Source organism: Puntigrus tetrazona, chromosome 23 (assembly GCF_018831695.1).
Source record: "Puntigrus tetrazona isolate hp1 chromosome 23, ASM1883169v1, whole genome shotgun sequence".
Taxonomy (NCBI): Eukaryota; Metazoa; Chordata; class Actinopteri; order Cypriniformes; family Cyprinidae; genus Puntigrus; species Puntigrus tetrazona.
This window is the reverse complement of record NC_056721.1, coordinates 4,946,587-4,970,618: the sequence shown is the minus strand read 5'-3', so window position 1 is coordinate 4,970,618 and position 24,032 is coordinate 4,946,587. Positions and strand designations below refer to the sequence as shown.

The 24,032-nt window shown below is 37.9% G+C and overlaps 1 protein-coding gene across 2 annotated transcripts in view; it reads left to right on the top strand.

Annotated features, from left to right (window-relative positions):
- nkain4 (sodium/potassium transporting ATPase interacting 4) overlaps nt 1-24,032 on the top strand; it is a 49,094-nt gene that overhangs the window by 6,504 nt on the left and 18,558 nt on the right. For both annotated transcript variants that reach the window (XM_043225309.1, XM_043225310.1), the window contains exons 2-4: nt 10,993-11,130; nt 14,853-14,933; nt 19,783-19,980. In XM_043225309.1, the coding sequence (XP_043081244.1) occupies nt 10,993-11,130; nt 14,853-14,933; nt 19,783-19,980 (417 nt within the window). The remainder of the gene's footprint in view (nt 1-10,992; nt 11,131-14,852; nt 14,934-19,782; nt 19,981-24,032) is intronic.

The following is a 24,032-nucleotide window of genomic DNA, read 5'->3' as shown; positions in this document are numbered from 1 at the left end:
TGCACTCAGAAAGACCCGATGAGGGATCCAGCGGAGAGAAGGATGGCAGCAGATCTAGAACAATGAATTTCATCATACCACCAGGGGTATTGTACTTAACTAAAACTCAAACCATTAACTAAGAAAGTAGCTTGAAATACAGCGAACATTAGCTGAAATAAAATGCTGTTTTGTTTCAGTAATATAAACTACATGCAAAACGTCTTAAACATTAAAATGGAAAACACAAAAATGAAAAACGAATTGCGATTTTTTTTACACTTATTCGCTGTTAACTATGACTTTTTCCCTCAATAAATTCATAATCTGCTGCTTATTAATAGTTTGTTAATTTTATATATTAGGTAGGGATGTAGACTAAGCTCATGTAGAATAAGGCATTAATATGCTCAGTTATTTCTAATAAATGGCTAATGTTTTAGTAATATGCATGCTAATAAGCAACTAGTTAAGGGAAATAAAGTGTTAGCAAACTGAAGAGACGGAACGACAGCAACAATAAACTACTGGAGACACTAGTTTAAACAATAACAAATACATTTTATGTCGATAAATTCTTAACTGATATTGTGAGGGCTTCTTGTGTGCGTGTTTCCGAGCACCTGTGCAATCAGAGTGTGTTTTGAAAGGCTACGCATAACTAAATATATGAAACTGAGCATGCTGTAACCGCAGGCAGAATTCAGCGAGAGGGGGGAGGAGCAGTATCACACGTACTTCAAACACTGAACTATTTTACTTCAAGCATTCTGATTCTTTTCTCTTCAATACAGACGATGCAGAGTCATTACTAAACGAGCCCTCACGGAAAATAATGGGTGTATTTGTTTGGTGACTTGTTTTTATATTAGGCTAATATTGAAGATGTAATGCTGTGTTTTGCTCAATATGATGTTAAGTGGTAGATCGCTGAGCTTGCTGAAGACGATTATCTACTTTTTATGCGCACAAGTACAATTTTGTCTGTAAAAATTGCTCTTGAGAAATGCATTTTCATTGCCCCCCCTCCGAAGATGAAATTTGCGCTCGTGCCATGGCCGCGAGTTGCTTGGGACGAAAACATCCGCATCAGACTGAAATGAAAATGAAGGGCAAATGGAAATGGAGGAGCTGGATGTAATGTTTTACTCACATCCCAGACATTCTCAATGATGGATTTGAATTTCCATATCTGTGCTTATTCACGCACAAGTCAACACTGTGTCAGTGCATATGAATCGCTGCTTTATCAACATCCCACCAGCGAGCAAACAACCAACTGATCTCCTCGACCTCTGACCTCCATCTGCATTTACTGACATCCCGAGCTTCAGTGTGGAGTTACAGACGAAATGTGTTGTACTTTCCCTCTCTCAATCTCGATGTCCCGTCAGGCCGTGGCTAACTCATTGTGTCTGACTCTGAGCACTGGCTAGATGACAAACAAGAGTGTCGTCTCGGAGGACATGAACATTGAGTGTAATGCCAACAAACAGCATCTTCAGGACAAGGACGGGCTAAATTAATATCACGGCACCGAGAAACAAACGCTGAAGTATAACGGAAAGCGTGCGCAGCTGCTGATATCAGCGATCTAAAGCATCTATTCAGAACAGACGAATCAGGTTAACTTTGTGAATAATGCATTGTGGCTAAGCTAGCAGGCTTTGATAAGTGGGTGCATTTGGTCTTTTTGGATCATTACTCAGCCACGACAACTGATTTTGACCACCTGTGTGCTGAGTCCACAACAAGACGTTCCTGAATAGGGTCGATTGATGCCTTGAGTATGGATATTGACCGCGCTCTGAAAAAGCGAAGCCCCTGCGTTGAGTGCAACAGCAGGCCAGTCATTCACCCAGATGCTGATCAATAGCTCTGAGGGGAAAGGTGACTGATCATATGATACTCCGCAGAAGTGAAGGAGACAAAAGAAAAAGAGCAGCACACGAGGGAAAGTTACATCTATTTTATTAGCTAACATCTATAAGTTAGCTTAGCAACGTTAGCCATAGCTCAAGTGTAACCTGTCAATCATGACTATCAGTGATGTTACCTTAAAAAAAACTATTTCCACAAATAAAATAAAATCTTTCATCTTTTCGGACGTTTTGAGTTACCCGATATACTTTTAACCGGATTCTGTGTTTTAGGGTTAAATACATATTTAAAGTAACAGTTTCTTTTATTTTTGACACAGCAAAATGTTTCAGAGTTTACTATTTAAAAATGTTGGTATTGTGCATTTCCCTAAATAATGTTTTAATAACAGCAATGCAATTTATTATTATAGAGAGTTACTTTCTACTGTGTAAAAGGAAGTGAGTATTGTTATTATTATAAGTGATGTTTTCATCAAATGGTAAAATGCTGGTGAAATTACTCTTAAAGCAGCTCTGGGGATAAAGTTTATGTGTTCATGTCCTCATACAGTCAGTCAGCTTTATTTATAAAGCTCTATTAACAATAGAGATGAAGATTAAACGCTCAGTCAAGTTTGACTGTCACTCATCAGTTTATGATTTCAATGCACCTTCGTTTCATGGCTGTGATGAACCGAACTCTGCTGGCTGCTTTAAATAAGGTGTGCCCTTTGATATGCCTTGCCCAAATGTCCTGTTTGAAGAGCAAATGCCACAGATGATGTTCGAAAGTTCTTCAGGATGGAGATATTGAGAAACAGATATTGAGTGGTTATGCTAATACCAAAAGAAAAAAATACGATACTAAACTGTAAGGGAGACCCCCTAGTCACCATTATCTCTCCGCATGCTCCTCTCTTTATCTGAGTCTGTCTCTAATTGTCTCGTTGACCTCCTCCCCCTCCTTGAGCATGTGTGAATTATTGATTGTAGAGTGTGATTTATCGTACATGCCGGGGGCTTTGAGAGGAACAGGGGGTGGAGTGTGCTGACTTTCTGCTCCTCCTCGTCTCACCTTCACTGCTGAAGGACCAATTATAAATCTGAATGCAGAGATCAGAGTGCTCTCTCTCCATAAAAGCACCTTTATGAGCTGTCCGGTGGAGTGGTTCCCATAGCAACCCCCCCCCCAGAATCATGCAGCAGAAATCAAGCCATTGTGAAGGATATGGTTTTAATATGCAAAACGAGGAGGAGGGGCATACAGTTAAGTGGAGTGATGGAGATAAATAAGAACGTTTAGATCAGTGCAGATCCATCCCTCTGTGTTGTTAAGCTGCTGAAAAAAGAATAAAAATTGAAAATGTGCTAATTCTGGAAATTTCAATTCATTGGACTTTATTACTTTAGCTAATCAGTTCATGTTCGGACTGCTACTTACAGTATTTTTGTTAGCCTAGCGTTGTTGAATGCTCAAAGTCAGCGTGCCTTGAATGAATCCGGATGAGGAAAGTAAAAACTTAATTAATGGGGCGTTTTTAAACTGAAACCTGATTTTAAAACCTGACTTTTATGCGTTAAGCGTTATGTCTGTTTGTTTACACCCTTTTGAAAACAACACCGTTATCATCTTCGTGTGAACTACGAAAAATCATATTTATGAAAACGATGACGGAATGTGAGTTATGCGTTCAGTGAATAATTATGTGTGCATATACGTAATGTTCTTTATAAAGTGACCGACTGGCCTGGCATGCCAGACATTTTGATCACATAATATACATCTCTATTATTTTTCTGGTGTTTATTGTGTAATTGTGTGTGGAAAGTGAAAAGGAAGATTCACCCTGTCAATTTTCTAAACGTGTCTTACTTGAAACGACTTATGCATGCATGCAGTATGTGTCATTTTTACTCAATTTCCCAGTGAAAACGGCCAACTTCTTTTTATTAGATTAGATTCATAAAAACCATGCCAGCCAATCAGAATCCAAGTGACCTTAATGAGCTCAAGCTTATAATAAACAGAATATTATTATCACTTGGTGTAGGCTTTTGGCGTGAATAGACCTATGTCTGATTGTGGGTTTCTGTATAAATGCAATGTGGACCAGACCTTCTGCTGAAACTAAACAGCCTGTAGACATCTCCAGGCCTCCAGATGCACGTCCATTATCATTTCAGCTCGTTCGGTTCTTCATTGATTTCCTGCTGACCCTGAGATCACTGAACTGTGTAAATCCTCCATGTGCTGGGGCTTGAAATCGAGAGAGCGTGTTTGTATATGCGATGCACATCGTGGATAGATGGCTTCTCTAACAGCAATAAACAAGCCCCCACTACGTTACTATTACTGGACGTACTTGTTAGTCTTTTATATGCAAAACTCCTCAGTGCAGAGAAGTCATTAATGTTCATTGGCTCGGGGTTCACAGGTCTGAGCACAATTCACTGGCTGAAAGCTGCTGACTGTGTTGTACAAGCTGTAATCGCACATTGTGATGTTCTAATTAACGGCTTTATCAACCGGACAGCTGACTGTGATTGGAGCAGTTAATTACTGCAAATAAAGACGAATTATGAGAGATTTTGCAATGATGAATGCCACAGGGACTTAATTACAACACACTTTGATGAAAAACATCCTGGCAGCTGTTGTTAGTTTTGCTGTGGCTTGGAGAAAAAAAATGCAATTGTAGCGTTAGGCTTCAAAGGGAATGTATTACAATAGTTTTTTCAGCGTTATTATAGTCTGTAAAAAAAAATATAATAAAATATATATATATTGTATTTTGTCATTTTTCTTTGCGTTTGAAGTAATTGATCTTGTCCAGAACAGCAATATCAGTGACCCTTCACGGGGAGCTTGATTGACAGGCCATCTGACCAATCAGAATGCGGATATAAGGTTTGTCCAGTGATAATCTGACTAATGAGCTTGTCCTCTTCAAGGCTTTCACAGCCGATTTTGATCGACTGCAGCGCATGATCACACTCACATTTTCTAACCAGAATGCGTAGATTTTTTCCTCCACATTACGGGGATCTTCTGATTCTGATTCTTAATTCCACAAGTTGCGTAAAGCCAACCAATCAGATCTCGCCATTTTTATGCGATATGTGAATCAATAGCCAACCTGGGACTAAAGTAGAAATGACGCAATGAGGTATTTCCAGCTAGGGGAAAGTTTAACAGATGGAGGGGTCACTGAATGACTGAATTGTTCAGATGTTCTGCTTTTATCTGTGTCTTAGTGATGTTTGTACAGCAGGCTTGCTATCAAGGATGGAAAACAGCCACCTTTTTATCAGTAGGAAGAATGGGGCAGAAAAGAGGTGACCTCCCCAAGGGTTTGGCTGAACTCTCTGATGTGGGTCAGGAAGGAGGGAGAGGGGAGTGGATGGATAGATGGATGCAGTCATGGGTCACGGGCCGGAAATCACACCCTCGCTATCATTCAGAAACACAGAGTGGTGTGTGTGTGTGCGTGAATAGCTTTGATTTGGAATAGCATACAGCTGTACTTCTCATGCTATTTTCTCAGTGTTCAATATCCATTTAGGCTGGGTCAAATGAAATGAAATGAAAGCAATGTGTTGTTTGTTAAAAAAAGTTTGACACACAACTTTAAGAATAATAAGTCAGTAATGCTTGCTAAGGCTGCGTTTATTACAGTAAAAATGTAGTGAAATATTATTACGACTTAAATGTTCAAATGTAATTCATTCCTGTGATGCAAAGCTGAATTTTCAGCATATTGTCTTCAGTGTCACACGATCCTTCAGAAATCATCCTGGTATGCTGATTTAAGAAACATTTAGTATTATTAATGCTGAAAACAATTAATAGGGGTTTCTTGAAGATTCTTTGAATAGAAGGTTAAAAAAAATAGCATTTATTTGAAATAGAATCTAATTCATCCTTGCTGTATAAAATAAGGTTATATAATACGATTTTTCTCCCCAATGTTTATTAAGTAGCTATGTGGATTTATTAGCCGTAAACAAAAGCTATTTTGATTGTTACTTAAGCTTTAGAGAAATGTAAAACTTCTTTCCTTCTCTTATTGGACTTCATTCCTAACCTCACCCCCGCCGACACACCCGTAACATCTTCTCCAAAATGATTTGAAGGATTGCACACACTCTTTATGGGATTACCTCCAGTTTAAACAGATGATTACCGCAGCGGATCCTAGCCTCATGGTAATCGATCAGGGACAAAAAAGGTGCATTACACAAGTTGATTTGTGGGCTAGCTGAAGCTAATCTAAGGGAAATGGCTGGTTTAAGGAGCGGGAGTGAATCTGATATGATGGAGATCGGAATACTTTGCCAGGAACCTCTGCTTCATCTTTCAGCCTCTAAAAGCATTCAGCCATTCCTGCACGTGCTAATGAGTCCCACAAGTCAAGGAAAGAGAGAAAGAGAGAGCGTGTTCTCCATCATTAGCTGTTTGCATGCATGAAACACTTAACATGGCATCTTTCCGCTTCTATTGCTTTCACACTTTTCGGAGGTTTCTGTTGGTTAGTGAGAACAAAGTAAACATGTTCAGTTACAACTGCCATGTGGGATCGTTACAGCCCTTTGTACTTAAAGGAACAGTCCACTTTTTTTGGAAATAAGCTCATTCTCCAATTCCCCCAGAGTTGAGTTTTGCTGTTTTTGAATCCATTCAGCCGATCTCTGGGTCTTGCGGTAACACTTTTAGCATAGCTTAGCATAGATCATTGAATCCCATTAGACCAGTAGCATTGCATTCAAAAATAGAGTTTAGATATTCTGTAGTTATATTCTGTCTTCTGTAGTTATATTGTGTACTAAGACCGGCAGTTAGTTGCAATCTAACTACAGAAGAGTCAAGTTTTAAATAGGAGAAATATTGAAACACTTTGGTCCTTTTTGAATGCAATGTACTTTTAGGCCTACTAACATTTTGCTACACAAAAATATTTTGAAAACATTTTACACCTCCATGCTTCATTTAGCATCAGACTTTGTGTGAACAGGCTTTAAATGAGTAATTCACCACTGGGCAACTACTGTAACTTGGCTGTCTATGCAGTATAATTTATTTATTTATTTTTTCCTGAAATTGTTGCTACATACCAACATTGCAACAATACAAAGCTAGAAAATAAGCCTGTTAATCTCGCTATCAGCTGCTGTCAGCATCATATGTGGATTTTGTTGTGCAGTGAAGTCTAAATCCATGCCTGACATCTCAATTAGTTTGAGATCTGTACCCTCAGCCCCATGACCTGACCACATTTTCTACCATTAATCTGTCCATACCCCGGGACGACCCCAAAACCCAACCCAACCCGCTTCTCCACAGCCTGGACTGAAATCCCACTCCAGCACCGAAAGCGTTCCAAAACGCCACAAGCACAATCACACCACCTGCCAAAGTCCTGATTAGCCTAATTCCAGCACTCACCAATAACAGTCTTTCCCAATCTTGGCTTCTCAAACGGTTACTAAAGCTATCAGTCGACCGGTTGTTTTTTCCTCCTGTGTGTCGTTAGAGTTGATTTGATTTCTCTCTCTCTCTGGCGGGAAACTTGGACGCCATTAGGATGTGAATGTTACATTTGGATAGTGGTCAATATTCAATGATTCTCACTGGGCGAGAGAGATTGTGCTCACTAAAAAGCACTAAATGTGTAAAAGTGGAGCCTAGTCAACATATTTACGAAATTGTATTGGGAATATAGAGTTTTAATCCTGATCTTGTTCCGCAAAATGTAACAACTTGCCTCATATCTTAATTTTTCTTTTCGACAAAAATCAGGCTTTCAGCTGTCCAGTGGTGCTCGGTCTTTTGTAAGTTTGTCTACTTAAAGAGAACATCTCAAGTTTTTTTTCCTAATACATTAAGTATGTGCTAAAACATGGAGCTGGTCCAGAAGCAGCTTGATAATGTTGTGATGATGGAAATGTGAGGTCACTTCTGAAATATCCATACTGCATGACTGAACTTACGGTTTTGAAAGGAATCTGGTTTCATTAATCTTTCTAATAAATCATATGGGGTAATCATGTTTTTGTGTTATGCTGACTATTGGCTTATCTCAGAGATATATCAAACAAAGATATTTTAATTTTTATTTTACTATTTTCATTCAAGAAGTGCTAGTAAATTTAACAAATAATTATCAAAAGAAAGAAAGATTTTTTTTTATTATTATTGGTCTATGTATATAATTATTCAAATAAAGTAACATTTTAAATGTGAATTTTTTAAAGCAGAAAAACTGAAACAGTATTTTCCTGTAAAACTCCAATAAACTGTGTTATTATGTTTCTATATTTTCCCTAGACATACTGCATCTCATGGGTTCAAACTTTTAACTGGGAGGTCATCACTTTCCCAATTGCTGATTCAAATGGGACAGATGTCAGTTTCTCTTAGCTTTATATTCTCTCTCTCCGTCATCAGGCACTTGTTTTCAATGACGTCCCACCCGTCTGTTTCCCAATCACTTCATCTTCCTCACTGTATCCTTTCTTCCACTCTCATCTGTGCTCATTCTCTCCTCATCCATCACACTCTCCTTTCTTTTTTCGTCACCCCCCTCCCCCACCACACTTCTCCGTGTGTGTGTGTGTGTGATCACTCCTGCTGTCTGCTCCACACATTGTCCAAGATGTTCGGCTCTGATCAAGCCATCATGGCAGATGCTTAATTGTGTCTGCCAGGTCTGTGATGTGCCCACAGTCCCACAATCCCCTGGCACTCGTGCTCATACAGGGCGCTGGTCTTTGTCAGGCGGGATGCTGTGTTTCCTGGCATTTAGCTCTGAAATGTCAGCAGGACAGACAGGATGTAAATAGAAGGGGACTTGTTTCTAAGCCCAAAGTCCAAGCTTTCAGGTTTATTTATTAAATTACTGACTTTGGTTAGTATTCTGATATTATTTCTGTCTCAGACAATTCCAGATCTCTGTGACTGATTTTCTTGGGTTTGTTCTGGTGCGAGGTGTTAGTAAAACCTGCCCCAAAAGTATTCTCATAGCTTCTTAAAATTAAGGTTGGACCGCTGATGCCACATGGATGTTTTTTTAATGTCCTTACTACCTTTCTGGGTCTTGACAAGTTTGGAATGACATAAACGTATTCATACTTGGCATGTCATGATCGGTTATAAAACAGCTTTATGTCATCTTCACATACCATGTTTCAGTGTACAAAGGCACAAATGAGAGAATAAAAACCCACTTTTCAGTCAACTATGACTATGAAATTTCTGTGTCCCTTCCACAAAAGAAAGATTTATAATGACATGAAGGTTAGCGAATGATGAATGAATTTTCATCTAAACTATTCACTTAAACCTAGGAATATAGCCTTTACCTAATTGGTAAACTTATTGAAGTTTCTGTAGTTATCTCTATTTCTCCAACACTCTTAAAAGCCAAGTTTTCTTAAAAGCCATAGAAAAACCATTTATGAGTTCCCTAATAACTTTTCAAGAAACAGTTCTTAAAAGATCAATTGTTTCTTAGTATTAAGAACATTTAAATAGACCAAAAACATTTTTTTACACCGTAAAAAAGCTTTTTGTGGAATGGAAAAATTCCATAATTGCAACCACAGATGCCACCAAATAACTGTTTTCAACAGTGTACATAATCAATTAGACGGTATTTTAATCTCTCCGTACTATCTGACATTTAATTGGCATTCATGAGTGCAGAAAGAGTGGAATTCAATGAAATTTTGAAACAGGGTTATTTAATTAAACCGACATTGAGGTTTCCATTTCATTACCATCTATCACACAACGTTATTTCTCTTTGCAAGCGGTGCAGGTTTCTGTGTCTTTTTGTCTTTCATCATCTCGCAGTATGCAGCTCACAACACGTGACACGCTCTCACTGAATTCTCATTAATCGTGCCTTTACAGCGAGTCTCACAGGAGGCGGCGGGACACGGGCACCTGTCGGAGAAACACCCTCGTGTTCATACGCTCTTGAGTAAACGCAGGCTAGGAAGATAAAAACGAGCTGTTTGATGTGTTTTAAGAGCCACTTGAAGATGAGAAAACAAGTGCGTTTGGAGAGAGTTGTAGAAAATAGACCATAATGAAAAAAAAATTTTCTGAACCACTTTATAATGTGCATAAATTACACAACGTGTATTTGTTTTCTTTGCATTATTGCATGCTTATTTGAGGTGCCTCTATTATGGGTAATGAAAGGCTCTTATTTTGGTTTTGGGAGTCCCAAACAACAGCTTGACATGCATGCAATGCCAATGAACATTTTCTTATAATATGCATTTATTTTTCTTGCTCAAACCCCTCCTTTGAGTGACTCTAATCAGCAGTGATTGGCCGACTGGTCTCATTTTCATCTCATCATGTCTGTAAATCAGTGTTTGTGAGCTCAGTGCTGCTTTGTGTACAGCATTAAATATTTTACCGCTCCAAAAGCAGCACCTAGTGGTGAAGAATGGATTAGCATTTTCATTCAGACCAATGTGAAAAGACCAACGAGTGGACGGCGATGGCAAACGGCTTGTTTCAATGATTCAGAGTTTCTTTTGAGAGACAGTAACTTTATACACGGTGCACTTTGAGATCGAAAACTTTGCAGGATGTTTTAATTCAGCTGCGTTACACAACGCATGACTTTTTTGCATCATTTTCAAAAATCCATAATAGGGGCAGTTTAAAAAAATGCATATATGGGCACCACAACTACTGTTTAATTGTTAATTGTATAAATTGAATTGTACATGTGTCAGATAATAGATAAAAGAGAATAAAATAGGCTTCTTATTTCACTGGCTCCAAATGTGTGGCGAAAATGTTGTGTTGTGAAAAGAAATGTGTTTGGTGTTAAATTTGAACAGATCCACTACTACAGTATTATTATTCCACAGATCTCCTGAATTTAAAAGAATCATTACCGAGACGTTCTGTTGTTTCTTGTTCTTGCGAAAACTCTTTTGCTGAGTGTGACACATAAACATTTCGTGTATCAAAATCCTTTGATAGTCCTCCAACTGAAATAATCAAAGAATAAAAGGAAAAGTGATCATGCAAATGAGCTGTCGCATGCACTAAAGTTTTATTCCAAATCGTTCCTCATCTCAATCATTCATCTAAATATATGTTCTCTCATCTCTTTCTCTCTCTCAGATGGTGGCATTAGAGAGGCAGGTGTTTGATTTCTTGGGCTACCAGTGGGCTCCCATCCTTGCAAACTTCTTCCACATCTTGGTTGTCATTCTGGGTTTGTTTGGCACCATTCAGTATAGACCTCGCTACATTGTGGTGGTAAGTGCTGCTTTAAATTCATCCTTAACTACGATGAACTTCTCAAAAACGAATTGGGTCACATTTTAATCACCAAAAGTAAAATGGAAGAAATTAAGTTTGAATATACTTTTGAAATTGTGTTCAGTTTTGATTTTTCTCATTCTTATTAGATTCTCATCTCATGAATATGGAAGCTTGTTTCTGCCTTGAAATTTTCCTCAATTCCTCTCACACACACACACACACACACACACACACACACACACACGATAAACATGTAATGAGCATAATATATCTGAATATATCTCATACGTATTTCCTCAGAATTGAGATGTAAACTCGCGATTGAGAGGAAAAACAGAATTGTGAAAATAAAATGTCACAGTTACCATTCATGTTTTATTCTGTGGCAGAAAAAAGAAATTCGAAAGTGAAGTCAGATTTACGAGATAAAAGGTTGCAATTGCCTTTTTGTTATTATGTGGCAGAAATGGCCTTTCATGCATTACAATAAATGTTTAATGTAAATAAATAAACATAAATGACAAAAAAATAAAGAGTTAGGAAGAGAAAGAGAACAGGAAGTGTTACAAAATAATTACAAAAGGCAATATGCACAAAAAAGCCCCGAAAGATGGTTTTCACGTTCATCAAAACATTATTTTTGTTCTTTCGGAAACATGACCAGGGCATGTTCTTGACAGGTTTTGATAGGTTTCTCCAAAATCTGTTTATTAGCAGCGTCAGTTTCTTTTTGTCCGTCTGTTTTAGAAATGCTTATATGCAAATAGTGTTTGCGGCACATGCAAATCTGCTTACTGTTGAACAAAGACAGCAGGCCTCTGAAGCAGAATTGAACACAGCCCTCTGCTGATAATGGACTCTGGCATGCGGCCCTGCAGACACTGGACCAGCCTTACACTTTGACACATTGTATGGCATTTTAATCCCCTATATCTGCAACTAATTACCATGAATTAAATGATTAGAGTCCAGCTCCCTTCAGTTCTTCACTGGGTCAATCCATGATGCAGCTTCACTTCAGCTTCAGCAGGATTATCAAGCCTTTGGTTCAGTTGATGAGATGGGACGCAAGCTATTTTTGGAATTTTAATATTCTATTCATACAGATTTTATTTTTTATTTTTATAACCAGTAGTCTTCGGTTTACATCGCGGCTATGTTTGAAATAGCATAACAGACTATTATAATTTATAATTCATGCCTAAATGTAGCATTCTGTGCACTGCCTCGAAAAACGAGATGGCCTACTAAATTTACCAAAATGTGTATATTGTGTAGAAGAATGTAAATGAGCTAGACTTAACACTAACCACAGTAAAATATCTATTTTGATTCATTATTTAATCAGGCTGTCAGAAGTCACATAATCTTTAATGGAATTAAATATGGTTACTTTTATTTATTTATTCAAAGATGGTAACTAGATGCTGTGAGAATCATAAAGTCTTGCAATATCAACACAGAATACCTTTCTTTCTAACTTTTATCATTGCAAAATGCAGTTTTTAAAATAATTACTTGCATTATTTTCATATGCATTTTGCTATAGTGTTTGGCTGATAATAGGGGCATTTTAATTCTTGAAACTGACATAAAGATAATAAGATATAAAACTAAGAAAGATGGGTTATTGATACTTGATTTTATTGCCATATTATTGCCTTATTGTGTATAAAATCATTGAAAAGCTGTTGAATGAGAGTACACAGTAACAAATAATTATCAGTTATTTAACACCAAACTTTATCAATATGCTCATTACACATTAGATTTACACATTTGATTATACCGAAATGTGATGATAATTTAATTCAAACACTAAATTCTCACATGGCGAGAAGAAACATCGAGTTAATCAAGTTGAGAAGCCGAGAATAGACAAAGGCATGAGAACGTGTTAAAGGCAGATAGATGAGCCTAGAAACAAGACTAGCGGCGCTGAGACTCCTGGGAATGCTGAGGAGTATTGCTCAGGCTTGTGTCCCTGTCACGTTATAAAGACTCATTCTGCTTCGCAACAGCTTAAAATGACACCAGTCACCACATAATAGTGATTTGACACGTGAATCATGCCGTCTGAGGCGCATCATTTCCTTCCAACACATTCATCTTCTGAGAGACAGACGTATTAAAGCCTTCGTCTTGCTGACCTGCTTGTATTTTTTGGAGTCACGGATGGATACGGTGTCCTGTCAAACAAACAGCAGGCTTTCTGAGCGAAACACAACTTCACTTGTTTCTTAAATTTGAGGAAGAAGGTGCCTTTTGCAGTAACGTACTTACAAATCGAAGTCCATGAACGGAAACGTTAAGCTCATCTTTGTGAATGAATTTTAATTTCTGGATGGAGTTCGCAACTTCGCTTCGTTTTCAACTTTTGCGAGAAACTCAGTTAACCTATCCAAAATAGAAAAATCCTCAGACAAAGTAGTCTTCTGATCTTTGTATATCTGTGGAGGAAATCCCAGTGGAAAACGCTCTTTTTCAGTTTAGCAAGAGAAAATTGCTTTATGAAGTCGTCCCAAGCCGGTCCTCCGTAAGGGACTGACAGGAAACCTGAGATCCATTTTTACTTCTGTGCAGCATAAACTTCTGTATTCTCTTTAAACTCCCCAGGAGCGCTATTCTCTTTGCGCTCTTGGCAAAAATGAATGCTCATTTCGTTTTCTTTTTCTCAGGTTGGGGGCGCTAATTCAGATTAGCATTTCAATGGGATTTATATAGGCTCGTAAAATCCTAATTGATCGCGTTTGTGTGTGGTAAACAACAGTACAAACGACTAGGAAGACAAAAGGCTTGATGTTCAAATGAGATGTTCTGCTGTAAAAAAGGAGATAAAATCAGAACAAAGAAAGATACAAATCTGGGAGATGAAAGATAAGATCCTGTGTAAAAGAAACGCTCTTTTCTCAAGACTGAGCTCTAAACCCGAACATGTTTTCAAGCATCGACTCCTGTTTCCCATATAAAACAGCTCTGATGTTACTAAGACTGGAACGGGGCTGAGATTGAACTTGTTTTAGACGGGTAGTTGCCTGCTGTCCAATTTGGTAGTGCGGTATCAGCGTGGTACTTTAATATATGCTGCGGTACTGAAATAATGAGAAATGAAATTAATATTTTGTCATTTATTCCTCTGTGGAGCACAAAAAAGACGAAAGCGTTTCTATGCTATGAAAGTCGTTGGGGTCCAAAATTAAGCTGAGATCTCTTACGTTGCATGAACAAAAGAGGAAGGCATAAAGGTTTTGTAATGGCATGATGGTTAGTAAATAAGAACAAAATGTATATTTTTCGGTCAAGAATTTTTTTAGGCTGTATGTTATGTATCGAAAAATGGATAATGTCCTGGCAGTTTGTAGGCATTTCCTTCAACCCTAAAGTAGCAAGTCGATACAGATGAACACTTTTTCACATTAGCAAAGTGCATTTGTGTCATTTTTTACAGAAGTTTCTTATACTGTGGCCACATTGAAATTTGGAGGGCAAACAAAATACGTGATCTATTTTCAAGATGTGAAAAGTACAGCTCACGCAGAGGTCACTTTCGGGTAGCCCGACATGAGCGAAATCTGCTTTGGGACGTTTTTTCACCTCACAGAAAATAGTCAAATGATTCCTTTTAAAATAATAGGATTTTTAACAGTAAATTTGTACCATACCGGTGTAGCCTTTGTTTGAATGTGGTAGTAATGAACTGTCCATCTTTTTGACAGTATACTGTGTGGACGGCGCTGTGGGTGGCCTGGAATGTCTTCATCATCTGCTTCTACCTGGAGGTTGGAGGTCTATCAAAGGTACGAGATTCCTGTTTAAAGTTACACACGAGTCACCCGTCAGTGTTTAGGAATACAAGGCATTTTAATGACCTTGTTTTACGGCTAAATGCCATTGAACAGACTGTCTAAAACTTTATTTAGAAGCGCCAGAGCTTATGTTTGCACTGAACTGTCACGGAAAACAACAGGGCATTTATGCAGAGGAAATGAATTCAGATGAAAGCAGAAGTTATAGCAGTAGTTGTGTTATCCCCAACCCATCCCGTGATACACTTCTGTCTGCATGTGCCGACAGGTCATGGACTCAAACACTCGGCCCCTAGTGTGTTTGCACAGTGAGAAACAGGCTCGCTGTATAATTTACACATTCTCCTCTCTCTGCGTGTGCTTGTTTATGACTCCTGCTTGGCCAGTTTCCTGGACTCAGATTTCTTGTTCCCCCACAATGAAAAGCTCTTATCCGCTTTCAGGAGGTGGAGGGAGGCTGCACAGAACGTCTTAAAGTCTGCATGCAGATGCACGAGGAGTAAATCTGGTACATGTATTATGAGCTGCTTTTCTTTCAAAATAAACCTTTTCTACATTTGTCGCAGCTGCATGGGACAAATGGCCCTTTTTATTCCAGGACAAAGGAAATATTTGTCCAAAAATCATCGACAGCTCGAGTACTGAGTTTGGGGCCTGAACATAATTTAATTTCCCCTCTAATTTTAATAAATGCTAATAGTTGAGAACATGGTTAGGATGTTTTGTTTGACAGGAATGTTGTTCCAGGTTAATTGCTTCCTCTTCAGTAAAAAGACAGTCACTAATGGAGTGTGTAAGAATGTTTCTTTTGGTTTTGCTTCAAAATTCAGATTTTACGTTGGACATCGATTGGAGAGGGTACACATATAAAAAGGGACATCAAAGGGACGCATTAAATTAATCATAAAGTGATCATAAAGACGTTGACCAAAGATTTCTGTATAAAATAATTGCTCTTATTATCATTTATTTGGAACTGAATCGATTATAAGAAATGTTTAATTGATTTCTGAAGGATCATGCAGCACCAAAGACTGGAGCTATAATGCTGCATCACAGAAATAAATGACGTAGTAAAATATATTCATATAGAAACGTTGTTTCAAACTGCAGTAATATTTCACAGTACTTCCGTTTTCAGTAACTGCAACCTTGATGAACACAAGATACTTTTTTTCAGAAACATAAAAAATCTTACCAGATCCAGTAGTTTATTTGTTTTTTATATATCTTTTAAATATCTCGAAAGGCTTTTTCGTACAGTTTGAGCGCTTGGTTTCTTGAATTGCAATGGCTTCAGTGGCTCAGCAGCCAATACTTCATCTCACAAAACGTAATGCATTCAGCACAATCCCCCCAGATATGTGTATCAGCTGTTTTTAATGTTGTTTGATTCATATATTTATTTGAATCTTTTTAGTTTTGTTCTTTGCTCCTAAGAGAGTTTGGGCTCATGGCCTTGGTCGTTTCTGCACCTATTTGTGAATTTATCCTATGCTTGTGTGTTGACATTTTATCCCACTTGGAAATGTGTGGGGGTGTTTTGTGTCTATCATCCTCATCCTCTTCTTCCTCTGTCTCACACAGTCACGCTCCGTCACTCCCTCCCCTTTCTTTACAGTGGGCTGTCACAGGTGGGACGCCCTTCCCCCAAAACCCCCCTCACCTCTATAAAGTCAACGCATGAATATTCATGAGCTGATTCAGACAGATCTGCTGTCCAGAAGCAGCGAGTTTGCCCATTGATTCTTTTTTTCCTGTTTCTGTGTGTTTATATGTGTGTGTGTGTTTTCTCCATTAGCCGCTTGTCCTCCTGCTGTCCATATGTAGTGGTGAGGGAGTGCTGTGTGTCCATCTGTTGAGTTAATGCTTGAGTCCGACCCTCTGCCACCTGCTCCCCATTATTCAGCCTTTTTCATGCAACCCCTGCAATAACACGGCCAGCAACAACCCTTAATGAAACACCTCAAAATATGACTGCTGTTTCTACTGTCATACAGCAAATGCATGCTATATGATAATATCATGCTGCACCGAGGACCCCCTGCTGTAAGACTGATTATAATTAGACTGTGGTGAGAAGAATACATCTGAATGAAACAGTCTGACATTAGATTCTGTGTCTGTCTGTCTCTCTGTCCATCTGTCTGTTTTTCTTGTAATGTCGATCATCAATGTGTCTGTCTGTCTTGCAGTGTGCTTATCATCTCTGTCTGTCTGTTTCGTAATGTCTGTCTCTCTGTCTTGTAATGTTTCTGTCTCAGAGTGTTTGTCTGTCTCTAGTGTTTATGTCTGTCTGTCTGTCTCTCAGCCTATTTTTGTTGTTTATCATGTCTGTTTGTTTGTCCTGCATTGTTTATCATACCTGTCTGTCTCAGTGTTCATAATGGCTTTCTGTCTCCCAGTGTTTATCATTTTTGTCTCTCTTGCGGTGTTTATAATGTCTGTCTTATAATGTTTATCATGTCTGTCTCACAGTTTATCATGCCTGTCTTAGTATTGTCTGTTTGTCTCCCAGTCTTTTATCATGTTTGTCTGTCAGTCTGTCTGTGTGTCTGTCTCTTTATGTCGTTCTGTCTCCCAGTGTTTATCACGTCTGTCTGTTTTAGTGTTTATTGTGTTGTCTGTCTCACTGTGTTTATTGTCTGTTTCTGTGTTTATCATGACTTTCTGTCTTCCAGTCTGTTTATAATGTATGTCTGCCTCCTAGTGTTTATTATGTCTGTTATTTTTGTCTGTCTTAATGTGTTTATCATGTCTGTCTGTGTGTCTGTGTAACTGTTTATGTCGTTCTGTCTCAGTGTTTATCAGGTCTCCCTGTCTTAGTGTTTATTGTGTTTGTTTCACAGTGTTTATTATTTTTGCCTGTCTTACAGTGTTTATTATGTATGTCTGTCTGTCTGTCTCTCATTTATTTTGTCTGTCTGTCTGTCTGTCTGTCTATGCCGTTCTGTCTCAGTGTTTATCATGTCTGTCTGTTTTTAGTGTTTATTGTGTCTGTTTCACAGTGTTATTATGTTGTCTCTATTGTCTCAGTGTTTATGTATTTCTGTCTTCCAGTGTATATTATGTCTGAGTGTATATCTTGCAGTGCATATTATGTGCTGTGTCTACTAGATATCACTTTTGGAAACATTTGAAACTAAAATGCAATCCTGTCAGCAAAAATACATTCTCTTCTTTTACGGATTTTAATTGGTAATGATCCAGGGAAAAAAGCGCCAATTTTAATAATAATAGTATAAATTTTTTTAAATCTACTCTGCTCATTCTTTCATCTTTAATCTCCTTGTCTTAAAATACTTTGCTGTCATCAACAACAAAACCGCACTTGACTCTATGATGGCTGTGAGCGCTGCCATGGAAACTAATAATTCAGCAGACTCAAACTGCTCAGAGTTGTCATCTCATAATTACGATAATTCTGACACAACGTGAATGTGGAATTAATCTCTCGCATTCAGATAATGGAGAACCGTATTAACTCCCTGAACGTGAGACATGTAGTTTCACTGAAGAGGAAAGGCATATTAAGTGCTTGGGCACTTTATGAAACACGCTCTCTCTCTCTCTCCCTCTTTCTCTCTGTCTGCTTGATTGAGGTGTTTTGGTGGGGTTGTCCTCTCATGCATGGCCGCAGGCTGTGGCTGTCAGTCTCACACTGTGGCTGTGATTAAATACGGGACAGGCCAGTCTGTATCGACCCCCTCTCTGAACACACAAACACACACTCTTCTCAGTGACATATAGTGACTCGTATAATGATAATGCCTGCCGATGATGAAGGGGACAAACGCCTTTGTGTCTCCATTAGCCGGAAAGAGGTCAAGGACGAGTTTCTCTCTAATAAGCATACGACAGTCCATACGTTTTCATTTTGACAAGTGTCATTCATCTCATACAGCCCGAAAACGGTGTGGATTGACAGAATCCATTACATCTGATGCACACGTATCCATGAGCGTGTGAGGAACATTTGCAACACAGACGCATAATTCTAAGGTGACACTTGTATTTCACTGCACTTTCACACAAGGACTGTGTGAACAGACGCAAACATAATTATTCCCTTTATTTGCAGTAATATGTGAAATGGGATTTGGGAGCCCCGAATTTGTATTGTAAATGGGAAAAAATTGTTGTTGTAAGATAGTATTGCTGAACGAGCTGTGGAACACAATTAGGGTAGGGCTTACACATTTATCTAGAAATACTGAAACACTTTTATGACTGTATATACATACACATAAACACTATTAGTTACAAAAATTAATCACAGACACCAACAGCGTTTTAAAAAATATATTACAGTAGAAAACAATAATCTGCGTTATTGCAGTGTTTTTTCAACAGATAACTGCAGGCTTGCAGGCACAAGAAACTGCTCTCAAAAAAACTTCATTATTCCAAACAAAAATAATTTATTAAATTGAATTGATTTTTGTTTATATAGAGGGTTAAAAAAAGAATGCAATAACAAATGCATACATGTAAACGTAACTCCCTGCAATGATATTGAAGGATTTAATTGCTAAATAAGCAATAATAAAATACAAATGTTTGTCGTCATAAAATATGCTTGAATAACACACTACAGTTTTACCAAATTTGATCAGTTTTCATGTGTAAACCCATGATTATGACCACATACTTCCTCCTTTTGTGTGTATGCACATCTTTCCTCCCTCTCATATGTCTATGGAAGAGATTCTTTGTCATCTCCACATTAAATTATGCATGTATGCTTTACAGCGTGCAGCCTCTCCGTCACTCCCTTCTTCATACTTTATACTGACGTGTGGCTGAGGCTGACGACCACTCTTCCTCTCTATCGTTTTAGGACAGCGACCTCTTGACCTTTAACATCTCGGCACACCACTCCTGGTGGAGCGAGCACGGCCCGGGCTGTGTCCGAAGAGAGATCCCGGCCAGCGAAAACCGCAGTGCAGACTCACAGTCCTATATATCCATCATGGGCTGCCTGCTGGAGTACCAGTACATTGAAGTCCTGCACAGCGGCTTCCAAATCCTTATCTCTGTAAGTCACTCCAAACGCATACACATGATAAAATTTATATGCCATGTCATGCAGAAAAGCTAAAACGCTCAACAAGCATTTCTTGAATATTCCAAGTAGTAGCTCAAAAGGAGCTCAAAAGAGAACTTGCAATGATTTAAAAAGATACATAACAGCTACAAGTGTACGCACAACTTACTTTATGCAAGGACACTATAGGATAAATAACATAACTGCAAATAACATGCCTTTAACACAGAACTTATATTTAAATTACGTGCTGGTCGTCCGGCCAGAGGAGAACTGAGCCTGGTTTCTCTCAAGGTTTTTTTTTCTCCATTATGCCACGGATGGGGGTTTGTTTTCTTTGCCGCTGTCGCCTCAGGCTTGCTTAGTTGGGGACACTTAATTTCTAACAATTATCATCGATTTGATTACACAGACATCTCCATTTAATCAAAATTAAGTGTTTAATCTTGTCATTATACATCATTATCACTCTTTTCTCCTATTTGATACTGTTCAGTGCTTAGGTACAATCTGTATTGTTAAAAGCTCTGTAAAAGACTGATTGAGCATCAGGATGCTTTAAAGTGATCAAAGGTGACAGTGAAGACGTTTATATTTTGACAAAAGGTTTGTATTTCAAATAAACGTGAGCCAACTAAACCCTGGTCGAGTGCTGGAAGCTTATTCAGAGTGATGATTATCTGCTCTTGCTCAAACAATGAACTGAGAAGTTCACGGTGAGAGCTGAACAAAGTGGCCTGCAGGAAGTGGGAGCTTAAACACACACTCCAGTCAGGTTCCTACAGGCTTCTTCTACAGGGAATGCAGAGATTAGTGGGAGGCATCCGGATCTTTATCTCTCGTGCCCAGAGGACTCAGCTTGTGGTCTTGTCACCACAGTTTCAAAAGGAAGTGCTAAAATGCTCAGACAAATGAGAATGTGATTAAAGGAGTTTAAATGAATGAATGAATAAATAAGGGAGAAGATTTAGCTTTAAAAAATTGAATTCATAAAAAATAAAATAAGACCTCTTTTTTGCGTAATCACTGCTGAATTTTTTTTTTTTGTAGAAAAAATACCGTAATAGAATCTTGAACTGAACTGTGATTGGTTATTTAATATATAATTAATATAGTTTAAATTATAATTAGTATTATGAATTATTGACTGTTATAACTGAATATTCAGTTATTAACTGAATAATTTTATGATCCACAAAAGAAACAATTTTAAATATACATTCACTAGTGCTGTCAAACGATTAATCGCGATTAATCACGTCAAAAATAATGTTTTTTGCTTGCATAATATGCACAGTGCACACGTATTATGTATATATGAAAAGTTCAGATGCAAAAGCCTCTAAAAGTCATCTTGGTCAAAAATGAGATGAGTTTATGAAGAACTTTTACTTCAAATGCTCTAAATCCCAGTCTCAACCCATTCATACAGAGAAACCTGTACATAGTACCCAAAAAGAAAAACTTCAGCATCTGAACTGTTCATTTAACCTCAAAATTCAAATATTAAATATATTTATATATATACTATAAATTAAATATAGAAAAAAATATACACATGCATGTGTGTGTATATATATTAGGGGTGCCACCGACTAAGGATTTTCTTAATCAGAATTTTCAAATCTTGCTGATATTTATCTGATAGTCGAAGCATATGTTTGGGGTCGGAGGGTAAAAAACATGACCAAGAGTCAAGTCAGACATTCGTTAACTCACAGGGTGATGTGTAATGTATGCTTCGCAGATACAAATGGGGTAAATACAATGTTTTATGCTCTGTTTAAAATATAGTTAATGTTAAATGTAAACAAAGAGCTAAGAATTCACAATATTTTTTTTTCCCAGTAGTCCTCGCATTATAACGTTACGTATATGGCATTAGGCCTAGTTATTATCGTTCCGCATTTCTGTTTTGAGCCGCTCGCGCTGAAGATGACCAGCAGCGAAGCATTCGATAGCAGGTTTTTAATCAATGAGATTTAATTCATCATTTATATCACGACTTATAGTCTGTCTGCACGAATGCCTGCCCTGAATGCGTGAACGGCTCTGAATGAACTCCTTTTGTGGACGCGTTCTTTATGCAACAACGCGATTTATTATAATAGCGTTCTCATGATAATTGTCCTCATTATAAATGACAGTCCCAGTCATAGTTATTAATGTTCTGCATCGTTGTTTGTCCTGCTCTCGCTGCGCACTGAAGAGATAATCATCGTAGTACTACAGGGAAGCGCATTACTGCAGCATAACTCAACCAAATGCATCTTACATGAGATAAATAATAATACACAAACACACACACACACACACACACATACATATACATATATATATATATATATATATATATACAGTAGTCAACATTGAAGTGGATCAAAACCATTCAAAAACTTTCTTGCGTTCTTATTTTGAGAAAAATGTTTTTGTTCCACTTTAAATGCATGCTGCTGTATATAAACTGGATTAAATGACTTGTACCCTACCCAGTCGAAAAAAAAAACTGTCTCTCACATTGTGTAAGTTTGAGTCTTAAAGATTTAAATCCCTGACGATTTAATTCCTCTGTCGGTCGCAAATTATGGAAAGCGAACTAAAGGGGTGGTTGGATTTTTTCAGGAGCTGTATGTTTTTAATAGGCTGTATGTTAACTTACAGTGTCATCAGACATTGAGCATCCCCATACAGAATGATTGATTGAATGCATTTATTTATCAGGGGGAAATATGACTGGTGTTAGCGGGCAACGTTGGGAGAGAGCGAGAGGTTTGTCACCTGCGACAAATAGTTTTGTTGCTCAGGACTGAGAGGGCAAACGATAGAGTAAGCGAGTCGGGTCAGATGCTTCATAAAGATTTCTGAGACGCGTCTGTGTGCGCAACTTAAGACTCAAAACTAGGTCACTATCAAAAAAGACTCGTGCCGTAGTGAACAGTCACGTTCTTGCGCTTCAGAGAGTTTCATCAGCGCAGTCACAGGAGGACAGTCAGAGAGGAGAGCAGGACACACACCTCGGATGACAAGCGAACAACTGAAAGAGTCATTAGCAGAGCTTCATGTAAATCCCTCCCTGTATGACAACTGAGAGGTGTGTACGTGAGAGCACCATCTGCTTTCCTCATTAGTGCAACTCATGAGGGAGCTACCTGTGCAGGGAACTCATAAACATCGCCCTTCACATGCCACCCGTTCCTCAGCATCCTTCTTTCTGCGATTGCACTTTTAGCTCTCAGTGCTATTTATTTTTTACATTATATTATATAGTGACTTTAAATGATGAACTGTAATTAAATAAAAGTTTTTTTTCATAATATATACGCTGTGTTTGTTTATTATGCATATATAAATACACACACATACACTATACATTTAATTATATTTATATTATATATATATAAATGCATTTAATATATAAAAATACATGTTATTCTTTTATACATGCATGCGTTTGTATTTCTATATACATAATAAATACACTTAGTACACACACATATATTATGCTTAAAAATGATTTTGGATGTGATTAATCACGATTAATAATTCGACAGCACTAATTATATTATATACATTACTAATGGGATTGCAAAATCAAATCAAATAAATTAATATCATTTTTATTAGGCATAGGTTGACCTAACTTTTTTCACTCACCATTTTGCCAAGAAGAAAAGCATTGCTGTCATAACTACACAAATCTCCGTTTTTTTCCGTTTATGTTTTATCAGTTTAAGTGGGTGGATGAGTTCATTCCTCTTCCATCTTTGTCTATTGCTGTTTTCTCTCTTTTTTTCTCATCTGACATCTCTTGCTCTCATATCTCAGCTTCTCTCTTCAGTAAAACACTGAAGTCAAGATAAGGCAGTAGCTTCAGACGGAGAAGAGTATGTTGTCAGGAAGGTTTGGGAATTCATCACTTCCTTTCCCATCATGCTCTCTGCCCCAGGGAGTGACAATAGATGGCTGTATATTCAAGGAACTTTTTTATCTACACTGAAAATCTACTAGATACCCGAAACCTTTTTTGTTGTTGTTGCAAAGAT